This window comes from Lutra lutra, chromosome 4 (genome assembly GCF_902655055.1).
Source record: "Lutra lutra chromosome 4, mLutLut1.2, whole genome shotgun sequence".
In the NCBI taxonomy this organism is placed as follows: Eukaryota; Metazoa; Chordata; class Mammalia; order Carnivora; family Mustelidae; genus Lutra; species Lutra lutra.
Genome location: NC_062281.1, coordinates 126,702,102 through 126,725,952, shown reverse-complemented (window position 1 = coordinate 126,725,952; position 23,851 = coordinate 126,702,102). Strand labels below are relative to the sequence as shown.

Genomic DNA, 23,851 nt, shown 5'->3' with positions numbered 1-23,851 from the left:
CTCCTACTCTCCTCCCTTAAAATCTGGAAGGAATGAATCTTTACTGCCTATCAAGTTAAGCCTTGATTTTCAGACCTAAAATTTTGCCTCCACATATCTTTTCAGCCGTAAGTCCCCACAAAATTCCCAAAATACCATATGTGTCAACCTGGGCCACTTACCACTATTTTCATACATCTATGCCTTTACTTATGCTTTTATTTGCACCTAGAACTCCCTCTCTCCAATCCCTAGCAATAAAAATAGCATTTATCAAGGTCTGTCACAATTCTCACTTCCCTCATGAAAATAGTTTATCTGCCCAATCTAATGTAATCTGTTCTTTAGTTAAAATGCTGATGATGGGGCGCCTGGGTGGCTCAGTGGGTTAAAGACTCTGCCTTCAACTCAGGTCATGATCCCAGGGTCCTGAGATCAAGCCCCGCATCGGGATCTCGGCTTAGCAGGGAGCCTGCTTCCTCCTCTATCTCTCTCTGCCTGCCTCTCTGCCTACTTGTGATCTCTGTCAAATAAATAAATAAAATCTTTTAAAAAATTTTTAAAAAGAATAAAATGCTGATGATCCTTTAATCTGAAGAAAGACAGTTATAATTGTGAAAATGGTATAATCTTACTGAAATATCACTCCAAAACTTAGCAACATCATGTTGATTTGCTTGTAGGAATTCTGTAAACCACTTGATGGAACGTTTGCTGCCTTTGTTTTCCGTCTCATCCCTTTCAAAACGCTCATTGTGCTTGTTCACAGAGTAGTTTGTTAGATGCATGTATAACTGGGTCTGTAACAAGAAAGAACCAAAGTTGTCATCAGCTATGAAACTCTAGAACTGTGAGGTTTCACAGACCATAAAGCAACCAAAGATGAAAGACTATTTTAAAGTTTTAAAATATACAGATCAACAATTTCATGATGACTTAGATAATTTTCAAATTAAATACAATGGCATATTTCTAATAAAAGGATTACAAATGTAGTCATCTACAAAGTTACTCTATATATTATTCAAAATATATCTACCATTAAAAGCATTAAAATAATTATATGAAACTGAAATTACACACTGCTAAGCAAGAAAAACAGTTTGTTTTTGTTAATTTGTTTTTAATTTTTTTTTTCCTGATAGTTCTCACCCATATTTGTTTTGGGAAGAGAATTTTCTAAGAGAGCATTCTGTGTTTTTTCAAAAAATAAAAAATGAAATATCAAGTAAGTAGCATGAATCAAAAGGCAGGACTACCAAACACAACCTCTGCCTTGCATAGGAACTAGGAGGCCACCGGAACTCATTCACGAGACAGAGCGTACTTCAAATCACCAGACAGAAGCAGCACACAAGGCTGTACAGAGTCTAAATGATTAACAGTAAATTAACAGTACTCCTTACTGGAGCTGTTATGCCTTAGCCTCTTTATACTTTTATATTTGTTGTTACTGTTATCCTCAAATAACTTGAAAAAGAATCCAAAATTTTAATCCTTTCGTAATTGTCAACTAATACATATCTAATGATTCCTTATCAATCTAGCATAAACATTCATCAAATCTGTATCTCCTACCCTCATGAGCCTATTCCCAGGAGTTACTTTAGAGAGCAATGTTGCATCACAATGAATATATACTTCATGTATATTTACTTCATGTATACTTCATGATTATTATTTAGGTTTGTTATTAACCAAGTATATTTGTATCATATTTTATTTTCACTGCAGTTACTTAGGTCTACAATATAAAATCCTTGAAACAAGTGTGCAGAAGTGATCATTTGAGCTACATGTTGTTTACTATCCCAAGTGCCCATCACTAATTAAGAATTTATTTTTTCGGGGCGCCTGGGTGGCTCAGTGGGTTAAGCCGCTGCCTTCAGCTCAGGTCATGATCCCAGGTCCTGGGTTTGAGCCCCACATCGGGCTTTCTGCTCAGCAGGGAGCCTGCTTCCTCCTCTCTCTCTCTCTGCCTGCCTCTCTGCCTACTTGTGATTTCTCTCTGTCAAATAAATAAATAAAATCTTTAAAAAAAAAAAAAAAGAATTTATTTTTTCATTCTGGGACACCTGGGTGGCTCAGGTCCTGATCCCAGGGTCCTGGGATAGAGCCCCACATTGGGCTTCCTGCTCAGAGGGAAACCTGCTTCTCCCTCTCCCACTACCCCTGCCTGTATTCCCTCCCTCACTGTCTTTCTCTCTGTCAAATAAACAAAAATCTTTAAATTAAAAAAAAAAGAATTTATTTTTTCATTCATTAAACAGTACTTATGGAGCACCTACTTACTATCTACAGGAACTGGTACTGGGCACTGTGGATACATAGATAAACAAGATAGATACAGTCCCTACCCTAATGAAACTTAGGAAAAAGCTTTAAATTAAGTGATATTTAAAAGAAAGAGCATGAATCTTATGCTTATCTGTGTTTCACCTGAAGAAAAAGTAAATTAATCGAACTATAGAATTTCCTAGTTGCCAAAATATAAATCATTTTTCAATTTTAAAAAAGTTGAAAAATAATTTTTTGAGGGGGTTCTCCATTTGGCAAGAATTTCTTGAAATAAATAATAATAGCAGTAATAAAGACTCTAGCTATCCTAGTGAAAAAGTGAGTAAAAAATGGAACTGTGCATTTTTCTTAAAACAGGATCTTTGGGGCACCTCGGTGGCTCAGTTGCTTAAGTGACTGCCTTCGGCTCAGGTCATGATCCTGGAGTCTTGGGATCAAGTCCCACATCAGGCTCCCTGCTCGGTAAGGAGTCTGCTCCTCCCGCTGACCTCTCTCCTCTCATACTCTCTCTCTCTTAAATAAATAAATAAATAAATAAAATCTTAAAAAAAAAAAAAAAAAAACAGTATCTTTGTAAGTAGGATTGGAAATTCTAGTTTCATATCCACCTCAACAAACATCCCCTTCTAAGTAGTTCATTGCCAGTTCGACATTAGCCATAAGCAATAAACCAAATAGTAACTTGCAAGGAAAAGGATAAAACTATTCTCCACCCCATTTTTTTAGCATGTAGGCTCAATACAGTGAATTGGGATATACAAAACTTTTCAAGAACCAGCCAAATGTTACATTGGTAGCAAAGAATAAATGGTTATTATATTTCAATGCCTGAAATTCTCTGTCTTATGATTTCCTCATATGTAGTTTACCAATATTTAATTCTTAGAAATACACACAGCTCTTCATAAAATACATGCTATTTTAAAAACTGGAAATAGGAAGAAACAAATACTCAACAGTATGCCAGTGAGAAGCATTGATTTATTTTTTCCAGCCTTTTTTTCTTAAGCTTACATTTTATATAATTGGGATCTTACTTTACATAAAACTTAAAATTCTATATATTTTTTTTACTCTTTCATTTCTTAATCTAGGAATTTGATCATGAAGTTGAAAAAGGTGAACTTTTAAATTTTAGAGACCTATTAGGAACTGACACTTATATAGGAGAAGATCATTCTTTTTACATGTGAACCAAAGCCACAAGTTTACATGATTCAAAAGCAATTGGCAAAGTGAGACCTTGAGGTTACATTTCCTGACTACCATACTTTCTTTATGATTTCCTAATCTAGTGTATTTAAGCAAATCACATACACATAATTTAAGACATTAAAATAAATCACTTTATTACCTAAATGAGCTTACAAGTCTTATTACTCTTTTTTCTCAAAACATGACTATCTACCTTACAATGTATTATTCACACGAATTATTTTAATTATAAGCTAAGAGCTGATGAGTCTCAAATTAGGCCTATAGCTTGGTTCTCTCTTCTGAACTCTACACTTATGCTATATATCTAAATGCTTATAGCCTAGATCCATTTGGAGGCTGTGCAGGTGTGTCAAACCAAACACACTGGCTTCCTGCAAGACCTTTAATAGCCCCTACGTTTCCTACCACAGTGAATCATACATCATCCATCCCATTGGCCCATGCCACAATTCTTGAGTTTTATCCTTAATTTCTCTCTCCTTTCTCCTCCTGTTCTACAAATCTAACCTATCAGTATATCAATGTTATCCACATTATCATAAATATATCTTAAATCTATATTCTTATTATTAGTATAGTCCTTCTGCTGCTACTTCAGATAAGGCCACCCTTCCCCTCACAGGTGGTTAGACTGGAAAACAGCTTCTCCCGTACCCTCACCTCTCCCATCCACCTACATCTACATCCATCTCTCAGATTCCCCACAGATAAACCAAGTGAGTTTTTAAGATAAAAATCTCACTCCTTCTTTCCTTCTTTAAAATTTTTCAATGCTTCCCTTCTTCTTAGGTTAAATTCCAAAATCCTAGACATGGCCTAAAAAGCCCTGAAAGATCTGTTCTGTAGGCTCTTCACCCTCATCTCCGAACACCCACCCCACCATGGTCTGTATTGAGCCACACGGAACATGAGTGCTTTCTCAGGACACACCATACCTCTGGGCCATTTTTCTCTACGAACTTCCACCCCACCCCACCCTGCCCCCAACCTGGCTAGCCCTTCATTATTCATATTTCACTTAACAATCTCCCTCTCTAAACTTTATCTCCAGCTGCGTTAGTGCCCTTGCTATGCACTGCCTTCGCACCCTCAGTGTCGTAGACCATTACACTTACCATCAGGTATTATAATTGCTTATTTTATTTTCTGCCTCCCCACTAGACTGTTGCTTTTGAGAGGTCAAGCACTGTATCTGTCTTGGTCACTGTTTTTCCAAAACCAGCACAATGCCTAGAATGCAGTAGAGTGCAAATATTACTTGGTGATTGAATATATTCACACCTTATGACCTTTAAAGAGATGATTCTTTCCTTTATCTTCCTTTCCAGTGAAAAATTTACAGTTCTCTTATTCTTCCTTTGCCAGGTTTACAACATTTTTCATTAATTGAACATAGCAACATTTATGATCAGTCATTATGTAATTTTTAAAATACGACTTTCAGTGCAGTTAATTGTGTGCATAACATTGGAGGAGAATAATAACCAGGCTTTTGACAAAATGGGAAATGATAATTATAATTTTTACTATAATTAGTAGGTCCAAAAATAGGGTAGAGGTTAACTAAACTTTTAAGTATGGATAATAAAATTTGTGACTTTCATGATAAATTATGATAATAAATTACAGTTTGACCTTCATAAACCATAAACTGCTGTTTTGACTTTCATCAATGTGTTATGCCTATACAAAGGAAATCTTAATGGAAAAATATCTATAGAAAGCTCCATTTAATAGATTTTCAAATGCACACTAAGACTACCAGTTTATGTCTCTACTTTACATTTGGTCACTGTAAATTTACCATCTTTTCTTTTGTGCAAAGTGACAAGTTAATAACTCTACTTTCTGATAACTCTCACTTTCTTTGTTTCAGATACTTTCCCCCACATCCTACTTGTTAAACCCTAACCTGTGATATAAAGCTTGCTCAAATACCACCTCCTCCATGAAAAGCTAAACATAAACTATCCTTCTACTCAACTCCATGATACTCTGTCTATACTTCTCAATGAGATATTATTTCTATTTATATTTCTAAATAAATCATTTCTATCCAGGGCCAAAGCATACACACATGTGTTTTGGAATCCATTTCTATATAGGGTTATTGTATATACATGTGTACACGTCATTTCTATGCAAGGCCACTACATACACATGTGCTTTGAAATCCAGCTTTGTACTTGCAGACAGCACCCAAAGGGAGGGCCCTCTCCTAATTAGCCTGCCAGAGGAGACACCTTTTTATCTTTCTAATTTTCACAAAGCTGTCCATAAATGAGAAGAAGTCTTGTTTATGTACACAATTCCTAACTATAAAAACCTGATAAGGGGTACTTTGATTCATAGAATCTTTACATTCAGAGCATACTCTAAGAAGTACAAGTTGAACAAATTAATAAAACCATAGATTCTGTCTGGTATCACTTACCAAATTAGACTCATTAGGTGGAATGTATTTCTCTGTTCCCATTCGCACAAGTCCATCATGGTAGAGAAATATTTTCAGCGGATCACATGATGTCACCAGAATATAAATTCGTAAATCAAACTTGTAACCCTCCATTAGAAAAGGCTTTTCAATGTACTCTTGAACAATCAAATGATCCTGAGATGGAAGTTTGTCACCATTTCTTATCAAAGAAATTCTAAGTTAAAAAAAAAAAGAATTAAAAGACTAATTTGATATGGGGTCAAGATATTTACAAAGTTACAGGTAATACTCAAGAGCAAAATGGTGGAGTAGGGAATTCCAGCGTCTGTCCCTCCACAAAAGCAATAAACAGCCAAAAGATAGTCAGAATCAACTTTTTTGGAAAACTAGAAACTGACCAAAAGCTTATAACAACCAAAGAGCACTTAAAAAAAAAAAAAAAAAAAAGCCCGAATCTATATAAAATGAGCTTTGTGGCATTTTAACTTACTCTGGCCCATTCCCCAACCTCAACTCATCCTCAGACTTAAACAATAGCCCATGTTCCCAGTACAGGTCCTGGTTCCGGAGGGAGCAGAATAGACCTTATTCTTGTAGTAGTTTTATTTCTCTTGTTACTGTTGTTTTTCCTGTCTGATGGCTCCCTGAAGGAACTCAAGGACCGCTTTTATCTTGCCTAATTAGGAACTCTCCTAATGTAGTTGAGGCAGCTACTTGTGGGGGAGTGGGGGAGGGGGCAGGGGGCATTGTTGAAAACATTTGAAGACAAATGCATTAGTTCCTGCTGCCTATGACAACCAATAAATGTTGGAGAAAACAATATACTAACTAAAAATATTGGAAAGAAAAACTAAAGTATGAGAATCTTTGGGGAATAAAAGCTTTGAAAAGCTCAGACATATTTCTGGGAATCTAGAACACCATGTGCATGCCCAAGGCTAAGTGCATGCTCAGGAAAGACTTGAAAGGCCCTAAGCTCTTACCTCTGGTTAACCATCAGGCTCTGCACAAGCATGAAATGAAGACTAGGGCAGAGTTTTAAACTGCCTAGTTGAATGCTGAAGGCATATTCCAACACACATATACACCCCTTCTGCAAGGACTGGGAGTTTGGGTTTCGGGGAGGTTTTCTTGGTTAGTTTCATTTTGTTTTGTTTTGTTGGTTGCAAGTGTTTGAGGAGATGTCTGTCCACTTACAAGCTAAGCACCCACCCAAAAGAACAGGAACTTCAGTTCCACACACAACAAAAAATACAAACTTCCCAAAATTATTTCAGAAAGATAACTAAACAAATAAAGAGCAACCATAACAAGCAGCAACAAAAAACCTTTTAGGGGAGAGAATCCGATTTCCAGCGTTGCTACATTATAACATTCAAAAGGTCTGATTTCCAACAAAAAACTATGAGTCATGCAAAGAAAATTAAAGTATGGCCCATACACAGGAAAGTTACCAATTAATAGAAAGACAGACATTGGGCTTACTAGACAATCAATAATTTAGATCAACTGTTTTAAATCTGTTCACAGGGTTAAAGGAAACCATATGGAGAGAACTGAAGGCAACCACGAGAAGAATATCTCGCCAAATAGAGAGTATCAACAGAGATAGAAGTTTTTGTTTGTTTGTTTGTTTTGGGGTGGTTTTTTTTTTGTTGTTTGTTTGTTTGTTTTTTTAAGGAAGAGTGGAGGGAACCAAACTGAAATTCTGGAGTTAAAAAATAACAATAACTGAAACAAAAAAATTCATTAGCAAGGCTAAACAGAAGATACAGGAAGTCAGAAAAAAAATTAATGAACTTGAAGGTAGTTCAATTGAGACTGACTAGGTCTGAGGAACGGAAAGAAAAAAGAATGAAGAAAAATGAACAGAGGTTAAGAGTTCTATGGGACACCATCAAGAATATCAACATACACGTAATAGGAATCTCAAAAGAAGAGGAGAGAGAGAAAGGGACAGAAAGAATATTTAAAGAATTAATGGCTGCAAACTTCCCAAATTGTTGAAAAACATTAACTACATATCTAAAGAACCCAATTAACTCCAAGTAGGATAAATTCAAAGACATCCACACTGAGACATATTATAATAAAACTGTCAAAAGCCAAGACAGAGAGAATCTTCAAAGTAAGACTAAAGCTACTTATCACACTCTATTAATCCTCAATAAGATAAATAGCTGATTTCTCAACAGAAACAATGGAGACTAGAGGCAGTAAGATGATATATTCAAAGTGTTGACAGAAAGACAGAGGAGAAAATAGAATAAAATAAAATAAAATAACCTGTTAACCAATAATTCTATATCTGGCAAAAGTACTCAAAATTGAAGAAGAAATTAAGATATTCCCAGATAAATCTGATAGCTTGTTAATAATATAGTTGGCCTATAAGAAATGCTGAAGAGAATTCTTCTGACTGAAATGAAAAGACATTAGACAGTAACTCAAATCCACACAAATAAATAAAAAACACTTGGTAAAGGTCACTACATAAGTAAATATGAAAGTCACTATTAATGTAGTTTAGATTTATAATTCTTTTTTCCTATTTTATGTAAAATACAACTGCATTAAACAGTAATTATAAATCTATGTTGATGGGCACACAATGTATGAAAATGTAATTTGTAATAATAATAATATAAAGAGGGACAGAGCTATATAGAAGCAAAATGAGGGGCTCTTTTGTTTTTGTTTTACTACTGAAACTAAGTTGATATTAATCTAAACAAGATTGTTATAAATTGAGGTATTAATTATAATCCCAGGGAAACCATTTAAAAAAACTCCAAAACAGATTCAAAGGGGGTACATGCAACCTGGTGTTTATAGCAGCGATATCAACAATGGCCAACTATGGAAAGAGCCCAAGTGTCCACCAAATGATGAATGGATAAAGATGTAGTGTGTATATGTGCAATGGAATATTACTCAGCCATCAAAAAGAATGAAATCTTGCCATTTATAGCAATGGGAATGGAGCTAGAGTGCATGATGCTAAGCGAAGTAAGGCAGTCCGGGATAGACAAATACCATAAGATTTCACTCATATGGGGAATTTAGGAAACAAAATAGATAAACATGTGGGAAGGGGGAAAAAAGAGAGAAGGAGAGAGGGGGAGGCAAACCATAAGAGGCTCTTAAAAATAGAGGACAAACAGGGTTGATGGAGGGAAGTGGGCAGGGAATGAGCTAAATGGGTGATGGGTATTAAGGACAGCACACATGTACAATGAGCACTGGGTATTGTATGTAAGTGAGTCAAGAAATTCTATTTCTGAAAAAAAAATAAAATAATTTAAAAATTTTTAAACTCACAAATATATAGTAAAAGAAATGACCAGAAAATTAAAATAGCACACAATAAAATATTTAATATAAAAGAGAGTAGAAAAGGAGGAATTGAGGAATGAAAACTATATTAAGACACAGATAACAAATAGCAAAATGGCTGAAATAAGTCTTTCCTTATCAATAATTACAAATGGATTAACTCTCCAACTAAGACTAGCATTGGCAGAATGTATTAAAAAAAAAAACATGGTCCAATCACAGACTGTCTACAAGAGATTCACTTCAGATTCAAAGATACAAATAACTTGAAAGTGAACAAATAGAAAAGATACTCCATGCCGAAAGTAGTAAGAGAGAACTGGAGTGGTATACTAGTATTACACAAAACAGACTTAAGGAGAAAATTTGTTGTAAAAGACAAGGACAATATGCAATGATAAAATGATAAATCAAAAGATTAAAATAACATATATGTGTTTTTATTAAAAGCAGCCTTGGGACATCTGGGTGACTCAGTTAAGTGTCTGCCTTCAGCTCAGGTCATGATCCTGGGGTCCTGGGATCAAGTCCCGCATCCGGACCCAGCTCAATGGGGAGCCTACCGCTTCCCCTACTTGTGTGCTCTCTCTCTCTATGACAAATATGTAAGTAAAATCTTTAAAAATAAAAAAATTAAAGCAGCCTCAGCCATATTTTCTCTGAAAAAATACATTGCAGAAAATGAACATTAGAAAGCAAAAGGACACAGGAATATTAAGTTGTGTAATCTATGTTCAGCTAACACGTCTAGTTCATGGTACCTTAGCTTAAAATGTGTTTTACTCATTCTTAATTTAATCACTATGGCTCGATAAAGAAAAAAACTTATTTGTAAAGCAAAGAGGATATAATTATTTTGCTTTAAATGTCTAGCTATTGAAAGAGTAACTACCTATTTTTTTCTCCAAGTCAATTTGGCTCTACTATCAACTGAATTTTATCCTCCAAGGTTACTCTAAAATTATTATAAATACAAATTTTATGTTTAAGAAAAAAATTAGAAAATATCTTTTTTCTCTATTTTGTTGTCTCCTATAAAAGTCTTTCAACTGATTTAATCTTTAAATTGAAGAACTGAAGCCTGTGGAACAGGAAAAAATAGCTCAATAAATATTTAGTTCCAAAAAAGCAACAGAGACCCATTTTATTATTTTTTCATATTCAACCATGAGTGAATGCTCACATTTATTCTTTCCCCCCCAATTTTTTTTAAACTTTTATATGTTCTGAGTGAAAAATACCTACCCATGACCCATTGCACCATTGGCTGGTTTTACTATAAAAGTTTTCTGCTTTCTTTTTTTCTTCAATTCTTTCATGTAGTTCTGGAATTGGGTATATTCAGCAGGGAAGATCCATGTTCGAGGAACAAAGGTATAATCCAGAGGCCGGGACTTGATCATTCTGTAAATTAGAGATAATATGAAAAGTAATTTCTATTCATACTTTTCTAAATTTTCTTTCTCTGTGCTACTGGCATTTATTGCAAGGATTTAAATTCCCATGATTTCTTCATTTACTGATTCATTCCATATATGTCTATAAAGCACCTACTATGTGCTAGGCATTATTCTGGACACTGGGGATACATCAATGAAAGAAAAGGACAAGATTCTCTGTCCTGTGTACCAATTCATATATTGGTAGATCATTCGAGTATACACTATATGCTAGGCACTAGGGATATTAAGATAAATTAATATGGGATAGGGCACTAGGTATACACTATATGCTAGTTTACACTATATGCTATAGTGTACTATATTCGAGTATACACTATATGCTAGGCACTAGGGATATTAAGATAAATTAATATTCTCTACCCTAAGGAATTTACAAATGGGCTATTAAATACAATGTGGTAAGTGCAATAAAGACATACAGGCAAATGATGAGGAATGAGGAATAATGAGGAAATAGTCATTAACTCTGCCCCTGGGATGAGAGGGTGGATAGCAGGAAATAGTTCACCACCAGGTGCCGTTCATGTTGTGTCTTTGAAGATAACTTTGAGTCCTCTGAGGCACCCATAAGGAGCAGTTTTGATCATTTTTTCCTATACTATTTTTGAAGTTTAACTACTTTTCTAAAAAAAACCATGTGAACCTCTGAGTATACTTGAAATATTGTTTCATTTTGTTTTAACATGAACTACATATGGTTTTACTACATGTGGTTTTATGGCTACAATGTATGTCCTGATATTTTTATATTTGCTACTAATCAGGCTGCCTATTTGATACATAATTTAAGGATAAAACTAGGTATAAAATACTTACTTTTGATTAATCCCAATATTGACCATTTTGTACATATTGATTCCCAATAAAAATGAAGAAATCATAAGAAATATTTTCAAATATTATTTATTAAAGAAAATCTGATTATTTCCCAAAAAAGCTCCTTTTAATAAATGTAAGCAAGTCTCTTATAGATAAGGAGATACTGTTCCCAGATGAGATTGGTAAAATCTAAAATGAAACCACAGTACATGGAAAGCACGGAGGCCGGGCCGACATTCTGAAACTAGGGTGTGGCATATGGAAGCCACATGGCTTTCCACAGCTATAGGTTCCTATGGTTATCATATTTCAAGTGCTCTTTCAAGAAAACCCTATAAGAAAGTTATATTTCCACCATGAGAAGGGAAATAATTATCAACTCTTATCTGTGAAATCCAGAATAAGCCAATAAACTAAAGAATCTCAATACAAAATAGGCTAACACTGACTGGTTTGGAAAACGCACATACACACATATACACAAAACTAAAGGAAACACAGGAACAGTGCTGATGTCCTTGTTTTTTGTGTCCAATACCTTTAAATGTATTTATTATATTTTTAACAGTGATATGAAATTAGATCCATTTAAAGTTTTAATTAAAATAATATATTTTAAACTAACCACGCAGAGTATTTATGAATGATATCATTCTTTCACATACATACATACATACTTGGAAAAAATCCAAGCACACATACATTCAAGAGAAAACTTTATTCCATTTAGCAATCTAGCACAAATCATTTGGTGTAAAAATGTATAGCTTCAAAACAGACATGCAATCTTACTTAGGAATTTGGAAATATGGAATAATTTCTGTTCATAGTTGTCATGGACTTACTAAATGATATTAAGCATGTAATTTAATTAATTTGATTTTTATATAAGTAGGTCACTACTTTCCATTTAATAGAAGGTTCTTTTTTCCTTAAGAAAAATTCCAAGGATCTTAGAAAAATAAGAAATTGCCTATGTGTAACAGGTACTAATAAATCTACAGTTAACCTTCTTGTTCTCTACAAAGCAGGTAGAATGATCTTTTCAAAATGCAAATTTGTCATTCTACCAGCTTCACCCCCACTCCTCCTCTCCTATGGAATTTAGGATAAGGACTATAATCCTAACCATTACCCTTCAGCTAATCTCTCCCATTCCCATCAATGTCTCTGTGCTCCAGCTACACTTGACTTTATTTCAGTATCCTGACTATTCTTGCTTTCTCCCACCATATGACCTCAGACCATACACTTTTTCCTGCCCAGAAAACTGTTCTCTATCATTTTCACCAATAAACTCCTCTCAGCATTCATATTTAAGCTACCACATCACATCCACGCGGAAACTCTCCAATGTCTCCCTCCGCCAGAAGTCCTTCACTATCCATTAATTGACTACTATGTAACTCTACTTCATTGCACTTATCACAGTTACAACCCAAAGCTGTATAATCCACAAGTTTGATTTTGATCACCTGATGTGCCCAAAGGCCAGGACACTGCCCAGCGTATAGTAGATATTTAATAAATGTTAGATGAAAGTAAGCGACTTCAATGAAACACATGTCCAAAAATTTACAGAGGGAATTCCCTTTCCTCTGAAGTCTGTTCTTGCTATAATCCCTGTGTTAGTAAATTGCCCCCACCTACATGTTTCCTAAGCCAGAAGCCTAGCAGTCATCTCGGACACTGCTCTCCTCCTCCCCTTTGATTCGCACATCACAGCAGCTTTCCAGTCCTGTCAGTTCTTTCTTTTCCCTATTTTCCAGATGCATTTTCTCTCCACCATTCCCACTACCTCTCCTTTGGTTTATCAGATGTTGACCATCATCACCTCCTTCAGGGCTTCCTCCCTCCTTTCTCCCCCTTCTTTGAATCCATGATCTACAGGCCCACCAAGAGTATGGAAAATATATCATTTCTCTACTCAAAGCCATTAAAAAAGTTCTCATTTTTCTCAGAATAAACAGAAATGTCTGCTAAGTAGTTAAAGAAATTAAAGAATCAATGATGAAATGATTGAATAAAACAGAGTAACATGGTGAATGCAGCCTGGCCTTTGCATTTACCTGCAGCAGCATCACAAACTGAGCCTCCCGACACCCTATAAAACCACAGGAACTACTTAGAAGTTCCCCCAAACCTAACATGTTGGTTTAAGTTTCCATATAGTTCCTCCCACTGCCATCTTTGCCTACAGTCTCCTTGCCTTCTTCGCAAAGGGTGAACTCCTATACACTCTTCAATATCCATTTTGCATTTGAATTCCCCAGAAAACCACCCAAACCCTCCTGGAAATAACCTCTGTCATCATCTTTGTCACTGCCTTACACTGACTCTCCCCTGTGGTACCATCAAACTGTATTATATGTACATCACTCTTTCTCCCTTACTAAAATTTGAGTTCTAGGCAGGGACTAGACCTTATTCATCTTGTTTGCCTGTTAGCAGTCTCTAGTCTATAACAGACACACAAAAAATATTTGTTGGGTGAGTGTATAAACTTTCACATGATGCATATAATATTTAGTTATATATCAAGTTTCCTAACCTTTCTCTGTTTGAGTTTTCTTTTTTAAAAATTTTCTTAAATTATCACTCAACTTCCTTAAACTAAAAAAAAAAAAAAAACTAATCCACAGAAATATAAATTGCACAAAAATTCTGCAGTTCATTTGGTATAACGCTTGAGAACTTGTGAACAGTTTTTCCCATAACAGTAGAATTGTTACTCCAAATAGTGGTCTCAGAGATAAGTATATATATATTTATCTCAGAGACCTGGGTAGGGACATACACATATGCCTGTGTGTATGTGTGTGCACAAATGCACCTACTCTCATGTCTGGCACACATTAGATGCTCAATAAAACATAGATGCTCAATAAACATGGTTTGAACACACACACACAGTGTATTATGTTGCTAAACTGCAGTGAAAAGAGTCTGAGATTCTGGAGCCCAGGATTCTGCTCTGGCTCCACGATTCACTATTTGTTTTACTTGTGCAAGATACTCATTTCTCTGATTCTCAGTTACCTCCTCTACAAAATGAAGGAAGAACCAGGAAACTTCTAAGATCTGCTAGCTCTAAAATTCTATCTCTTCCATCAAAATACCATTTCAAATCAATGTAACCTGGTGAAAGATACACTCTAACATTCAAAACAAACTTTGAAAAGGTCTTCTCTATTACAAGAAAATGAAGATTACTTGGTCATATTTCTTGCTAAGAAATCCTTTCTACAGATCTCCCCCATTCCTGGAAAATGGTTGATCCTCTGGAAAATAAAAAGGTAAACATTAATATTCCCATGGACTTAATGAATACATTCATTTATACTACAATAAAGTTACATCCATCCTGAGTTTAATGTTCTTTAAAAACTGACTATTAATGTAAAATATTTAAAATGAAATGACTATAATGACTTTATAGAATTAAAGAATCTACAATAAGCAAAGAAGAAAATTGCAAATTTTTTTAAGAAATCAGAAAACCGTGTTTACAGAGATATGGGTGTTACAATTTTCCGTGTTGAATAACTGGTCATTCAATGTCTATTTCTACTATTCTAAATTTACTATATTCATACAGATAAGCATTGTAGAAATATTGGCAAGAATGGCCTTGTTAGTATCCTATAGCCAATTTTGTATTACACTCTATACTGACAAACTATACAAAATGTTGATTGTCTAAAATTCTGTGTATTTGGCTTTTTAGTTTGATTTCTACTTTTTAATATGTTTGTTTGACATTCTACAAATAAAAGAATGAAGCCCACATGGCAGATATTACAAGGTAGTTCCACTTCCTGATTTCTCTGTGCAATTTTTCCACGTCACTCGTCTTTAAGAGTAATGCAAAGCACCTGTGTAGGAAGTGTTTTCTCCTATTAATTCTTCCTTAAAGATGGAAAGAGGTTAAAGTTAGACTGGAAGGAACTCAGGCTTTTATGCAAAGAGTCAGGACTACTGGACAGCAACAAAACAGGCTATTTAGATAAGTTAGAAATGAAATTTAATATATCCACACATTAAGAATCCTATCTGAGTAAAATTATGATGGAATTCATAGAACTCTCCTAAAACCAATAACTGGTCATGATTAATCCCCACCTGGTAATTTTGCAGCTCTGCAATCTTCTCCTGCTGAACCGCAGAATCACACCATATAAGGTTACTTGTTTCATCCTCATCTGGAGTTTTCATAAATCCCATTTCATCTATCACTAAACGAACTGCAAGTAAATGATTAAGTTAAATGAAAATTAAAATACTACTGAAATATATTCATTGTGGAAACAGGTTTTATATATGTAAATTTTATCTCAAAGTATTTCATTTGCAAAATATCCATTAGTTATAGCATTCCCTTATTTTTAGCTACAACAGTTTATCTAGGGCCAAATTATACTCACAGTAACTGAGAACTGTTTTTAGGTTGCACTCAAAATCCTCGGTTTCAACCGTCAGAGTTTCAGCAGGTACACAACTCTGCTAAAAAGTTCAGTGACTAATCATGGCACAGTGAAAACACATACACAGCTGAGACAACACCTCTACTCAGGAAAATGGACTTCATGGCTTTTTTTTTGTGACCTTGGGCTAAAAGGGAAAAGGTAAAAATAGTTCCTGATCATTAGACCTATCCTATACTTTCCACCTCCCCAGTTCAAATTATTTTTAGCAATTAAAACCAAGTCAGTGTTGACTCAGGATATGAAATAATGAAGCAGAATTCACCGTAGAGATCTGGAAACTGGCCCTCCTATCTGCTCCTAACACCTTCATCTGACTGAAAAAATTTGTGCTCAGAGGAAAGCTTGTTTTTCAGTACAAACTATTTATATGCTCCTCTCTGATCTGGATACCAAATTAACATACTAACACTTTTCTTCCAATGAATTTCAAGTTTAGAATAAAGATAAGCAAAATATTTAGGATAAATTTTGGATCCCAACAGAATTCTGAGTCTTAATAGAAAGGTGTAACTATATGGCAGCCCTTCGATGTTTTCTTTTTAAATGTTTTCCTTTACTGTACACCCTATGCATGAGGAGAAATGGTAAAGGGGGATCAGTTGTCTGAATTCACTTGGCTCAAGTACAAAACTGATGAGCAGACACTTGTCAGTCTCAAGTTCTAGAGACTCTTGATTGCTTTTTGGCTGAGGAGAAAGAAAAGATTTTTTATGCAATGGTTCCTAGACTACAGACATAAAAGAAGAGAACAGTGATTGGAGAGGGATGATGCTAGGGTGGGGAGGAATGCTGAACTGAAATCACCATTCTCCATGAAAGGCTCAGAAAAACTTGGGGCTGTTCTGAAGGTGCAGGTGATAATGTACAAAACAAGACTTGGGGGAAGGGCCGTTGTCTTGTCTGCCCCCGACCACCACGCAACTTTGCTGACCTGAGGGCTCACAGGGAGGGCAAGGGCCGCAGCTACCCAGCCTGGGAGACTGCTTTAACTCACTCATAAGCAGTAAAAAAATAATGAGGCCAGAATAACTGCTCACAAGCAGACCTGTTCCTGAGTACAGGAGATACATTGTCTGGGGCTGTTCAGAGATAACTGAGAAGACCTTAGAGAGAGATGAAACTGGCGGCAGTTACAGAGGGAAGGAGTATAATGAGCTACTAAAATGTATGCATGAATGTACACATGATGAATGTACACATGAACCAGTGAGGCTGGGAACATTCAGGTTACATAACAATAGTGGAAAAGATCCATTATTTCCTTAGATTCACAAACCAAATCTATAAGGTCAATCATATATAAATCTCTTCTATTAAGAAATTCAAAGCTTGGAGAGCTGACAAAGTTGAACTTCAAAGAAAAACACAATGCTAGGTTATTATAAAGTCTCTTTTCTCAGGTAAGCCATTTAATCAAATTTTTATTTGAACTGAAATTTTTGGAATCTTTTAAGGATATCATCCTCGACTGCATGGAAAAGAAATCCCTTTAATGCATCAGCTCCAAATAGAAATTTGTTGACAGCTAAAGCCTACCTCTGTGCCTTGAAATGCTGATATTTTAGGAGCTCTCTTTTAATAAGAGGGTAAAAAATAATTGTCTCTACACTGAATTTCTACCAGACCGAACACTCCATTGGTAAAACAGAGATAACCGTATGAAACATTTCCTCAGATTTCCCTTTATATATTACATAACCCCCTCTCCAATCCTTCTTGTCCCCATTAAATAAAAATTACCAAAAATATACTCCTCATAATTTGTCCTATGATCTTTTCCCTTGATCCATAGAGCTTTCAGAGGCTGTTCAGGAGTTTTAAAAATAGGAATCCATGCAACTCTCTGAATCTTAGATATAGAAGATACATTTGTGTTTCTCAATTTAAATTTCAATTCACATTTTACTTAGGCAATATGATATAGTAAAAAGAAAACTGAATTTGGAAACAAATGAATTTAGGTTCAAGTTCCACTTTTGTCATCTGTGTGAACTTGGGTAAGTTGCTAACTCTCACTGGACTTGTTTATTCAACTTTCTATAGAGGATGTATAAAAAATAATGTGGAATTTCATAATGTAGTAATTATAGAACCAGTGAGAGAACATACTTCATTACTCCATATGTCTTCATAAGAAACTAAAAGAAAAATTTCTCTCAAGACTCAGGAATACAGAAGTCATATATCCTTCGAATAACCAATGATTTTATCTTCTGGGCACTGTGCAGTCTATAACTGATTATGTTTTAATATTTGCTTTGGTTGCTAGGAAGCTCTGAGTCAAATCCATGTCCATCTCGAACTACAGAGAGTCTCGCGGAATGTATTTTGTACTCTTACCAGCCAGAAGATTCATCTTAGTTTTACTGTCTTTATTTTCCCATGTTTATCTTCTTAATGCTATTAGCCACTTCAAATTCACCTCACTATTATAGTGTAGAAAGGCAGGGGAAAGAGAGGAAGGGAGTAATGCAGCCTATTTTACAGGTTTATTTGGAAGATTAAATGAGGTAATGCATATGGAAATGTTTGGTCAATGGCTATAAAAATATTACGATTAAAACTATAGCAAAGTATTCTACATGAGGAAACAGGCAACACCAGGGCAAAAATACAGGTGTTCTGATTATGGCTTAAGTGTATTTCCATTATATAATTCGAAATGCCAAGATAGCAGTAATTAAATTATAAGAAGTAAGGTGTTGCATAAACATGCTTAAATAAGGGAAAAAGCAAGGTAGCTTTCTTTCTCCTTGACACATGGCCAATTCCCTCTTTCCCTTCCCTATACTTAGCTCTGTATTCTCCAAACAGTCCCTGATCCAAGGACTGAGCCAGGAATTCTGTTAAACACCACAGCACAGCAAGGAGGTAGGAATCAGTATAAAGAAAACTGGTAGTGGGTATTAAGGAGGGCATGTATTGCATCGAGTACTGGGTGTTATACATAAACAACGAATCTCGGAACACTACATCAAAAACTAATGATGTATTGTATGGTGACTCGCATAGCACAATAAAATAATTTTTTTTTTAATTCTAAAAAAAGGATGCTAAGGCAACTTCAGCCCTGGGAAAACTTCCTGGGAAAGTGAGAGAGAACTGAGTTGAAACACTCTTCTGTAGATCAAGGTTCCTTATGAACCCCACCAAAACCTTAAAGTAAATAATAGGATAACACCACCCATCAATCACTTATAAATGGTCACTTACTCTTGTTTCTAGAAAACATGCTGCAAATAAACCTGAATCTTTCACATCTCACCCTCCCATGCTAACCTGCTTCAAGTCCCCGCCTCTGAGGACCACTTATTGGAACAGAGTATCGGGGCGCCTCAATTCCAATGAAATATTCCCACTGACCACTCAAGAACTTTGGTGAATTACTATAAATGAAAATGAGACTCTCAAAGATGGATAAGAGTAAGAATAATTGACATACTTTGATTTTCCTTAACTCTCTCAATGCAAAATGGCTAAGAGGAAGATTAGCTGAGTATCTCTGGTATTTATTAAGAGTTCTGCAAGGCTGGGGGTGCCTGGGTGGCTCAGTAGTTAAGCATCTGCCTTTGGCTCAGGTGGTGATCCCAGGGTCCTGGGGTCCAGCCCCACACCTAGTCTGGCATCCAGTCCCCTGCTCTGAGAGGACCTTGCTTCCCCCTCTCCTACTCCCCCTGCTCGTATCCCCTCTCTTGCTGTGTCTCTCTCTGTCAAATAAATAAAATATTTTAAAAAAAAGTTCTGCAATGCTGGGCAAGTGTATCATAATTTAAGACAACTATTCTTCTTATCTACTCTCTATACCACAGATACTGCTTATACATAAAAACTGGAACTTCATTAATAAAAAGCAACAGCATCATCAAAAGAATTTTTTTTTTAAACACAGAGAGAAATGTGTTGTTCCTCTATTCCTGAAGTCAGTCATTGTTTGATAAAAATCTCAAAGTTTGTAATTTTTTAAATTTTACATCTAACATTTTAATCTTTGTAATGTTTACTTCATACTTGATTTAAAAATTAAGTATTAATCAAAATCACATATATAATACCATCTCATTAATAGCTAAAGCCTTTAGTTTACATTGATGTTCTTTTTGTTTATTAACATGTTAAATATCTCATAAAAAAGAACATTTTATAGAAGGCATTTAAAAATGAATTGCACAAACGGTATCTCCCTGAATTTCAACATTGTTTTCAACATCAAACCAATCTTTCCAACAGTGATGAAAATCTCATGATTCTGAGGAGACCTACCAATTTCAAACTTTGTCCCAGCAACATTTGCTGTAATGGTTCCCTTCTTTTTCTTTTTTCTGACTTTCCTTTTCATTGTGCTTTGGTAAGGCAATTCTGTATTCAGATCCAGGGGAGAGGGTCCCTGAATAACTTTAAAAGAAATGTAAACCAATCAAGTATCACTAAAATAACAAAAATTTCATAGCAGAGAACACAGATGCCCCCCCACCAAAAAAAAAAAAGGTAAAACTAAAAATTCTGGTTCGTTAAGAGTCCTCAATTAATTTTTAATTCTTAGAAAAAATTCTCAGAGATGATCTATAATAATACAATCATGTCAATCTGCTTACCTCTTTCTTGAGGCAAAGATGGCATTATTGCCTGTGCCTGTTACAGTGTGTGCTGTTGTACCAAGCTCTCAGGATATCTGGGAGGCCTGCATTAGTCTAAGTAGGATATGGCTCCAGATCACTGAAAGTTCCTATCATATTATCTTGGTGGAATCCTCAGATTTCAGGACACTGAAGTTATGGGATGAGAAGTTACCTGTAGGGATTTTAAAACAAAGTCATTTAGAAAACAATTTTTATGAAATGTTTCTGTTCTTTTTAAAAGTCAAGTAAAGGTGAAAGTTAATGTACATATTCAATCAACAAATATTTGTTAACTCATTAAACCTTATGCAAAATGCCAAGTGATGGTTCCCTGTCCTAAAAAGTTCACAGAGTAGAAGAGGAGAATTTTATTTAAGTCATATATTTACACACAATAAATAACATGCCATACACCAACAATAACAATAACCATATTCACTACCAACTATTGAACACTTGCTGTCATGGGTCACTTAAGCCACTTAATCTTTCAACAAAAGTATGAGGTAGAACTTTTATCCCTGTCTTACAGTTAACTGACCTCGGAAAGGACAAATCTTTACCAAAAAAGTGACAAAATTAACATCTCTCCGATGTCAAAGTCAGTGCCCTTAATTGGGACTCCACACAACCTTCAACCCAATGTCTGAAACTTAGGTCCAGCATTACTTTTCATATGAAACAGTGAAGTAAGTGCCAGGACAGAGATCACATAGCAAGAGAATACAGAAAAAAGGGATTTCTCATTAGTGAGGGGGGCAGTGGTTGGCAGGGAGGAAGGTGACGACTTTATAAAGTAGACCACATTTGAACTGTGGCTTAAAAAATGGAAACAATTTCGGAAAGGCAGAAAACGAGAGGAGTTGTTATTACAATGAGCTTATTTGGTCACACAGAGGAATGCTGTAAACATTTTTTAATGAACAAATTTGATCTGCTACACCTCAGCATGGCATATATGACACCTGTATTTTCACTGTGTACGTAGAACCCAGGTATTCATGCCCTGACTAGACTATTCTGCTCAGTCTATACTATCAATTTCCTAATTTCTCCCTTCACAATGTAAGAATTGTTGAGTTCTTGGAAATGTCTCTAAACACAATGAAAAATTATAAAAGTTATCATGATAAACAAAGGTATGGTATCAATACATTTACCAGGAGATTATTAGGTTTATCAGAAATTCAACTACATAAAATGTGACTCATATACATCACATCCAATAGTCATTATTAATAATAAGATTCATTATTTAAGAAAATTTAAATCTTAGTTTGTTCTCAAGTACCATTTTTAGTAGAATAATTACCTAGACTAATTAAATCTGAAAGCTAGGAAATATTTATTACAGACCAACTGTGGGTAGCACTGTTAGGAATCTAAAATATCTTACCTTATTAACAAACCTGGAATTTAGATACCATTTCTGCAATTTTCCAGATATGGAAATTAAGTCTAAATAAGTTAAATAAATCAAGATAACAATTTATAAATAGAAAACCTAGGCTTTGAGCCCCATTCTGTCCAATTGTTCATACTATTCACAAAGCCCCACTATTTTCAGACACTGTGCTAATATGCTATATAGATGTAAAAAAAAATTTTCACAACCCAATTGTATTACAAGGGGCAAGATATGGGCATATTCAGGGAAATCACAATACTTCAAACCAAACAGAGAAATCACAGTAAACACACCTAGCTTGATTTAAGCTCGCAATTCCAAGCTGGAAATAGACTGGATTACTTTTCAGAATAAAAGAAAGGAGTGATCTAAAATTCAGTGTGATTTCTTCCTGGAAGCTCTCTGATACCTCAGGGAGGTAACTATTTGGGTTTATAAGTCCTTGTCCAACATCTTGTTACTGGAGTAAACAAAGATCCTCTTATGGTAACAGAGTACGTATTACATTGAAAGTAGGTGACAAAGTCAACAAGAGTGTGAGACAATGTCTGCCTAACTATACTGACAATAAATCAGTAATTGTTACAGGCTCTAAAAACAGATTTGTTAATTTCTGACTTAAATAATGAGCCAAACACTCTGATTAGAACAAGCTCAGAACAAAACTGTTATCTCTTCCCCTACCACATAAGAATTTAAAGGCCTTAAATTTAGTCTCACCACATATGTGCCCTATTTAATTGCATTTATGTTTTGGTGAATAACAGTAAGAGTTCTTATCAAACTCAAGAATTTCATTCTACCGTCCAATTCTAATCATTTCACTTTATTCTTAGTGAGAGACGTGAGACAACAGACTGATCACACCACTCAAATGAGCCATGGTTACCTACTTTTCAGAAGCACACAGCATGGTTCAGTTACCTCCGAGATACTTTAGCCAAGGGTTTCTTAAGCTCGGTTGCAAAGTGGAATCACTTGAGGAACTTCTGAAAATCCTAGTAACCAAGCCATACCCCAGATCCCTGGTGGGGCCCAACTATCAGCATATTTTAAGCTTTCCACATAACTATATCATGCAGCCAAGACTGACAACCTCTGCTCTAAGTATATAGTGACACTGAATCAAATAATAGTTATAACATACACATATCAAAAAAAAGTAAAACAAAGAAAAAAAACTTTGAACCTATATAAAAGAAGGCCAAGTATTTAGGTAAAAATCATCCATTAAAATCCTCATTTCTAGTTGAAGTAAACAAACTGAGAGAAAAAAAAAAGAATTAGAAAATCAGCAGGAATTGGTTCCTCTTTTTTTAATTTATTTTATTTTATTATTGTGTTATGTTAGTCACCATACAGTACACCATTAGTTTTTGATGTACTGTTCCATGATTCATTGTTCGTGTATAACACCCAGTGCTCCATGCAATCCGTGCCCTCCTTAATACTGATCACCAGGCTCACCCATTCCCACATTCTCGTCCCTTCTAAAACCCTCATTTAGTTTACCGGAGTCCAGAGTCTCTCACAGTTTATCTCTCATTCTGATTTCCCCCTTCATTTTCCCCTTCCTTCTCCTAATGTCCTCCATGCTATTCCTTATGTTCCACAAATAATTGAAACCATATGATAATTGACTTTCTCTGCTTGACTTAATTCACTTAGCATATTCCCCTCCATATTCCCCATCCATGTTGATGCAAAAGTTGGGTATTCATCATTTCTGATGCCTGGGTAATATTCCATTGTATATATGGACCACATCTTCTTTACCCATTCATCTGTCA

The 23,851-nt window shown here is 35.2% G+C and overlaps 1 protein-coding gene across 3 annotated transcripts in view; it reads right to left on the bottom strand.

Moving 5' to 3' along the window:
* TTLL7 (tubulin tyrosine ligase like 7) overlaps positions 1-23,851 on the bottom strand; it is a 146,385-nt gene that overhangs the window by 73,741 nt on the left and 48,793 nt on the right. For all 3 annotated transcript variants that reach the window (XR_007126697.1, XM_047726458.1, XM_047726459.1), the window contains exons 2-8: positions 20,630-20,825; positions 20,298-20,429; positions 15,673-15,794; positions 14,764-14,831; positions 10,514-10,672; positions 5,930-6,146; positions 615-779 (exon numbers count right to left, since the gene is read on the bottom strand). Coding sequence is in view for 2 of the 3 variants with exons in the window: in XM_047726458.1 (XP_047582414.1) it covers positions 615-779; positions 5,930-6,146; positions 10,514-10,672; positions 14,764-14,831; positions 15,673-15,794; positions 20,298-20,429; positions 20,630-20,654 (888 nt within the window). In the remaining variant the exon portion in view is untranslated. The remainder of the gene's footprint in view (positions 1-614; positions 780-5,929; positions 6,147-10,513; positions 10,673-14,763; positions 14,832-15,672; positions 15,795-20,297; positions 20,430-20,629; positions 20,826-23,851) is intronic.